Below are 7,057 nucleotides of genomic sequence, written 5' to 3'. Positions count from 1 at the left end.
GTCACATTACATTGGGCTATATAAAACTCATTTTAAATTACTAACATATGCTTAGTGAAACTTAAAACGTGTTGAGGTCACTTAGAAAAACTGAATTCTGAGAGGGGGTTTGAAATCATTAATTTGTGATTGGAGAAACTTTTAGCACAGGGGCTGCAGAGTTTATTAAGCAATGTAATCACATGTGTAGACTTGCTGAGGTAAAGCAGAGAGATGATTTAAATGTTGGAGGAGATGGTAGCAGGATTTATATTTACATTTCAGCAGAAATGCTAATGCAAACAAAAATATTTTTGACTGAAGACTACCTGCATCTGAAAGAGATAGAATCTGACAGAGAGTGACATCATGAGGCTCATTCTGCAGCAAATCAGTTGGAGGAGAACAGGAGGCTCAACAAAAACTTTAAGAAAGAAACAAATAAACTGGAAAAACTGACAAAGGACTTGGAGGAAAAACTGAGAGACATCAGATCCTGCAGTTAGGGGAGGATTTAGCTGCAGATAAAATTCAAAGCAAAAGATGAAGAGATCCATTTGTTGATCAGGCCTAACCTATAATTTTGGAAAATCAATGGGGCCTAAATAAAGATTTGGGCAATTGTTAATAAGCAGGGCCAGGGCCTGTTTTGTTGTGTGATGTTTCCGTGGACTGTCAGAATAAAATGGCAAGAATATATAGCCTAGGCTTTTATTTGACAATAATCAGCACAGCCAATATAATAATTAAAAGGAAATTATAGCCTGCAACCTTTTTTTTGTAGCTTATTGGCAACGTTTTAAAAAATGTAGCCTCGTTGAATATGTAGGCTACACTTAAAGGATATAGCCTGTATTTATCAATGTCTATTTTCTGAAGTCTCTCAGGCCCCTCTACAGGTTGATGGCAGTAATGCACCATAAATGGTAGGGCGAGAGGAACAGAAATGGGATTACCTTTTGCTTTTTTGCTTTTTTTCCCTCCCACTTCCCGTAGACTGATTTCTACGGCGGGAGTTTGATTTGCGGGGTTCATGGTCTGTAGAGGTAAGAGGTTATTATTTTTCTTCACTGCTGCAGTTATCTTAGTATTTTGGACGTGAGCAAAAGTTTTATCTGGTAGTATTGAAGCAATATAGTTAACGGAAGCTACTGAAAGTAGTCCTACAGTTTACGAGTAGTTAGCAAGCGGCAATTACTTAGCTGACGTTAACGTTAGCCAAACATTGAAACATTTTGCGTTAACCCGCAAATGATGGGAGAACATTTAATGTTATGTCAGAAAGCCCCGCGCTAGTTTAAAAGTAACGTGACATTTTATCTCACGATTCTGCTGACGTTTACGTTTAGGCCTGCATTAGTCTTAACACTTTTAGGCGTTCCGTGACATGATATGTGATTCTGACCATAGGTATTTATGACTTTCAAGGGCGGGGGAGGCTGTCTTTTTCCCCTCGCGCAAGCACACGGGATCTGAGTGGTGGGGAACAGAGCACTGTTGCATTGCATTTCTACCTGTAGAAAGTCTGGGGTCACGACATTTCCATTTCACTCCATTAGGACAGAACACCGGCGAGATCATTTGCATTGTTTTTTTTTTTGTTTGTTTTGTTTTTAAATCAGGGCAGCATTTTTTCCAGATTACATTTTGTGCTTATATATAATTGAAAAAGGGTAGAAATAAATGGTTCATATTTAATTCAATATCAACATGGTCATCCATGTCACAAAGTTGAATCAGGGATATATGTGTTACATGTTTCATGTGTTATATGTGTTGCTGTGCTTTGTGAAAATTAGCCTCTATTGATTGTCTCTTCCCCAAGGGGAAATCCAATGTTGTGTTAAAGGGATATTCCGCCATTCTTGGAAATACGCTCATTTTCCACCTTCCCTCGAGCTAAACAATCGATATTTACCTTGTTCCCGTTCATCCAGCCATTCTGTGAGTCTGGCGATACAACTTTTAGCTTCAGCCTAGCATAGATCATTGAATCGGATTAGACCATTAGCTTCTCGCCTGCTAGCTTCATGTTTAAAAGTGACTAAGATTTCTGGTAATTTTCCCATTTAAAACGTGTCTCCTCTCAAGTTAGAAAGTGCAATAAGACCAACTGAAAATGAAACCTAGCGTTTTCCTAGGCTGATTTGACATGGAACTACACTCTCATCTGGCGTAATAATCAAGGCAACTTGCAGCTACTGGCACTACTACTGCTTGTTGTCTATGGGGACTATTTTCAGTTGCTGCGTACGATATCACTGCGCCTATGGTACGTTTGCAAGTTGCCTTGATTATTACGCCAGATGAGAGTGTAGTTCCATGTCAAATCAGCCTAGAAAAACGCCAGGTTTCATTTTCAGTTGGTCTTATTGCACTTTCTAACTTGAGAGGAGACACGTTTTAAATGGGAAAATTACCAGAAATCTTAGTCACTTTTAAACATGAAGTTAGCAGGCGAGAAGCTAATGGTCTAATCCGATTCAATGATCTATGCTAGGCTGAAGCTAAAAGTTGTATCACCAGACTCACAGAATGGCTGGATGAACGGGAACAAGGTAAATATCGATTGTTTTGCTCGAGGGGAGGTGGAAAATGAGCGTATTTCCAAAAATGGCGGAATATCCCTTTAAGAATATGTCATGTTGTTTATGTTCTGTGTGCTTCCTTATTTATTCACAATTTTCATGTTATGCTGTCATGTCCATTTTGTTACTCGAAAGGTGAGGTGAGAGGATTCATTTGTTATTTAATGTCAGTTGAGAAATGTGTAGGTTCATACGTATTTACATGGGAGTTAACATTGCGGGTGCCCAAAAGTTGCCTTCTCTAAGCCAGACTCTTTGTTATGCTGCTAATGAGTAACACTAGTAAGTATTCCAACAATTTTAACTCACTGATCCACACACCACAATGCAGAGGTTCAGTTAATTCCCCTCCTTTTGTGCTCTTCAGCGTGTGTTTGAGTACGTGTGTGTGTGTGCGACTGAAATAGCTTAACAGCACAATGAGCGGGGCCCTTTTTGTGGAGACTCTGTTTCGCCTGGGCTATCCAGAAGCCTCTACTCTGAAGCCTACAGACTTTGACTGGATGTTTGATGACACCCCGGAAACCCAGGAATTCCTGCGCTTCTTCTGCAGTCTTGGAGCCCGGAATGTTTTGTCTGAGGAGGAAGAGCGCTGGTACACAAGCCTGGTTGAGTTCGGCAAGCCCGTCCTGACTGAGCTGGAACTCGAGAAAGTGGAACAACTAATGAGGTCAAGGCAGCTGGAGTTAGATGAGGAAGACGAGGGTGAAGAGCAGGAGGATGTGGAGGAAGACACTGTTGATGAGAGTCTTGAAGAGCTCCAACAGGAGCTGGAGCATCTGCACAGGCAGAAGCGTCTGAGGCACCAGCGCCTGCTCCAGCTCCAGGGTCTGAGCCAGAGACGCGCCGACGGCGCCTCGGCCCTGTCTGAGCGCGCTCAGAGCCTGGAGCAGGACGACGGAGGAGCGGAGCCCGTGGCGGTGGCGAAGGCTCTCGCCAAGGAGAACGTGACCACCAACGTGGTGCTGCAGGGCCTCCAAGGCGAGGTGAAAAAGCTGCAGGGCCTTGTGTTGGCAGAAGGGGACGCTGTGGAGAAGCAGCAGGAGTACCTGCAGATGGAGTGCCACTCCCGCCACTCGGCTGCCCTGCTCTCTCTGCTCCCGCTCGAACCGTACCTACAGGAAGTGCAACTTGCCCACCAGAGCATCATGGGCCAGTACAAGGTAAGCCCTATGTTAAAGGGACACTTCACCGATTAGCATTAAGCTTTTTGTCTTTAGAAAACCAGTCATGTTTTTGAATGGTCGTGCATCATTCCCTCAGTTTGCCTTGAGATGGGAGAAATACAGATTTCAATGTTGGACTTCCTGCTTTCAATGATGTAAAAATCATTTTACATCATTGAAAGCAGGAATTCCTATTCATGGGTTTCATTGAAAAGGCAAACTGAGGGAATGATGCACGACCATTCAAAAACATGATAAAGATACAAAGCTTAATGCTAATCGGTGAAGTGTCCCTTTAAGCACACACCGGGAACAGGCCTGCACATTACAAACACCTGGACCAGGTCTGTTTAATTTTCTGCCACTGGTCCATTTGTGGTGGTTAGTAGTCACAAGATGTAGAAAGTAATTGTATAACCCCAACATAACAAGAGCTGCTGGTGCTCATTAACTGTTGCCATGGTCTTCATCAAATATTGTCATTTTATTATGGCAGAGGTGCCTTGCTGAAGAAACGTCCATGTTGGATGAGGAGGGGGATGATGGGAAGGAGGAGGGTGGTGATGAGGTGGAGAGGCACAGGGGAGAGCTGGCGCGGCTGCAGGCGGCCTTCCTGCTCATACAGGCCCAGCTGGTGCAGGCGCGGGCAGAGGAGGCCGGAGTCACGGCGGCCAAGGAGTGGCTCTCACAGAAGAGGAGCTCTGATGCACAGGTGAGACCCACACCTAACGGACACCCTAATACACACACACACACACACACTCACAGACTCAGTCATACTCACCTGCTGGATGATCACTCCTGGTCTCACAAATGCATTTGTCCCCTAAACACATGGACAAGACGGATACATCCTTGTTTTCACAAACTAGTGAAACACATGTAACTGCTCTCTCTGTCTTTCTTTGTTTTAATGTGGGCTGTTTTTTATTGTGTGTAAATAAAGTTTTTTTTTTGATAAAGAATAAAGTCTCTTTTTCTTCTTTCACCCCATCCTCCTGTAGCCTGTGCCCCTTGACCCCGACACTACCCCCACTGTGCCCACGGATCGTCTCCTCGCCCTCCTTCACCACGGCGCCAAGGGGCTCTGCCTGCCTGTGCTCCAGGCGGACGCGCGCGATCAGGCAGAGGCCGTGAAGCGTCACGCCGGCCTGCAGGAAGGCCTGTGGGGGGCGCTGCTGAGCCAGTCGGCCCAGCTGGAGCTGCTGCGGGCGCTGCTGGTGGCCGAGCGGGACGCTCACGGCGCCGCCCACACCCACGCGGAGCGCCTGGCGCGCACCCTGCAGGAGGAGAAGGCCGCGTGGGCGTCCCGGCGGAGCGAGGAGCTGACGCGCCTGCAGGAGAGCGTGCCCGATCCTCAGAGTGAGCCCACCCTCAGCACTAAAGACCCCACTGTCAAGAGGTGAGAGGCACAAGGAGTCCAGGGAGGAGGAGAGGTTATACTAGCTGAAGAGAAGGATGGATGGATGGATGGATGGATGGATGGATGGGTCGATTGATAGATGGATGGATAGTTAGATAATGGATAATATGGCAGTAACATTCTTCATACTCATAATCGTAATCCTAGCATAAATCAGTGTAATACTTTGAAGATACTGTTTTCCAGTAACACAAATCAAGACAAGTAGAAGAAACAAACAGAAACGATTGCTGGCCCATAGAAGACCAACATAATGTGTATTTCTCACCAATGCCATATGAATTGAAATTCACTAAATTGAATGTGGCCAGTACAGGCCATTTGTACATCAGGCATAACAGTGCATTAGTGCATTAAAATGGTTAAGAACAGAAAAATAAAGCATCCAGCACTGCAGAGCTGGTAATGTTTCAGGACACTTCTCGTCCATCCCTGCAGGTTGCTGGCAATGCTGGAGGCCCCTGAGGAGACCGACCGCTGCTTTGACCGTCTGGCCGACCTCACGGACTTGATCTCTGCCCAGTCGGCTGAGGTCCAGCAGCTGGGTGGCTCTAAGGGCTTGGCCGTGGCGGAGCTGCAGAGCCTGCAGGCTGGTCTAGAGAAGGACCATGAGGCTCTGAGGCGGACTGCTCTCTCCGAGGCCTGGCAGGTGCAGCTGTCCCCGCAGGTACCTGCTTATTGCGGCGGCTGCTGCTGGCACCTCACCTGCGCGTTAGTCGCTGGGTTTCCCTCTAGCTTTTCATTGTGAATTTTGGAACATTAAATCACAAAAACTAGGATCTGTTCAATATACTGTATATTTTCTTTGCAGTCACAGTCAATCTTTTGCCCTGTCTCTCCCTCTTTCTCTCTTCTCTCTTTCTCTCTCTCTGTCTGTCTGTCTGTCTCTCTCTCTCTGTCTCTATCAGGACATGTCTGAAACCCTGCAGGAGTTGGAGAAGCAGACTGCCTCCTTCTTCAAGCAGCTGCAGCAGGTATCTGCTGAGCTCTCCTCCAAGCGCTCCCTGCTGAAGCGTAGCGCCCCCCTGAGGTGGGAGAGGGAGCTGTATGTGCTCTTCCATCTGGACCCGCCCAGGCTATGCAGAGTGCTGGAGGACTGGGAGGGCCGTGAGTGAGCCAGACGCCACAGAGGCCTCAACACAACGGCCTTATCTTTGCCAGCTTTCGCTCTGCTAGTCCACCACCTAGCCTGAAGCCTGAGCACACACACACACACACACACACACACACACACACTGCCACATATTCCAGCTGGTGAAGAATATGTTTGGTGCCTCAGTGGAAGTGGGAAATCCCATATTAGTTATTCTGACCACAGTTGGCACTTAGTCACACACCTTAGTTTACTTTTTTGTGTTGTTGGTATTTGTGCAATAGACTATCTCTCTGTTTATGCTCTAATGCACTTTCTAATGTATTTTGTGATACTAATATGGATGTTGCTTTTATACTTTATATGCTACTCATATGTCTTATTATGCTTTATAAGAGTGGAAGTTGGATGGCAATCCTTGAGGTCATCCAAACATGACCTCACTGTGGTTTGTTTTGTGCAATACAGTAGGTTGGTCAGAAGCAAGGTGGGAAAGCACTTTAAATTTCGTATAAAGATCAAATAAAATTAAATATGAAAAGTATTTAATCATTTTATTTTCCTCCTTTTTGTGTGCCTGCTTCTATTCGGTTGACATTCTACCTGGTTGCCTTCTAAATGGCTTAGGTTTGGTTTGTTCCTTACTGTGTACAGTGTAGTAGAGACATGAGACTGTGACTGTGATATCCGGTTCATCAAGAATTGAACTGAATATTGGCAGAGTTTGGCATTGTTGATATGCTATTTCAACCTTTTCCCTTGAGCTGAATTGGGGAAATGTTTGTTTTTTAGATATATGTCAGTGAAT

At 45.6% G+C, this 7,057-nt stretch overlaps 1 protein-coding gene across 1 annotated transcript; it reads left to right on the top strand.

The window, feature by feature from the left end:
- Positions 1 to 875: 875 nt before the first annotated feature.
- Positions 876 to 6,711, top strand: haus3 (HAUS augmin-like complex, subunit 3). Its single transcript, XM_062515908.1, has 6 exons — positions 876 to 1,025; positions 2,935 to 3,730; positions 4,230 to 4,445; positions 4,738 to 5,135; positions 5,595 to 5,823; positions 6,065 to 6,711. The coding sequence occupies exons 2-6, from the start codon at positions 2,987 to 2,989 to the stop codon at positions 6,269 to 6,271; spliced, it is 1,794 nt and encodes a 597-aa protein (XP_062371892.1). The 5' UTR covers positions 876 to 1,025; positions 2,935 to 2,986; the 3' UTR covers positions 6,272 to 6,711.
- The last annotated feature ends 346 nt before the right edge of the window (positions 6,712 to 7,057 follow it).

Source organism: Sardina pilchardus, chromosome 16, assembly GCF_963854185.1.
Source record: "Sardina pilchardus chromosome 16, fSarPil1.1, whole genome shotgun sequence".
NCBI classification, from domain to species: Eukaryota; Metazoa; Chordata; class Actinopteri; order Clupeiformes; family Clupeidae; genus Sardina; species Sardina pilchardus.
This window is presented reverse-complemented; position numbering and strand designations above follow the sequence as displayed.

Excerpts from the sequence above, each read along its gene's own strand:
- haus3 (XM_062515908.1), top strand. The coding sequence starts at position 2,987 with ATGAGCGGGGCCCTTTTTGTGGAGACTCTGTTTCGCCTGGGCTATCCA. Across the intron at positions 3,731-4,229 it reads GCATCATGGGCCAGTACAAG|AGGTGCCTTGCTGAAGAAAC; the intron begins GTAAGCCCTATG and ends TTATTATGGCAG. Across the intron at positions 5,136-5,594 it reads AAAGACCCCACTGTCAAGAG|GTTGCTGGCAATGCTGGAGG; the intron begins GTGAGAGGCACA and ends CCATCCCTGCAG.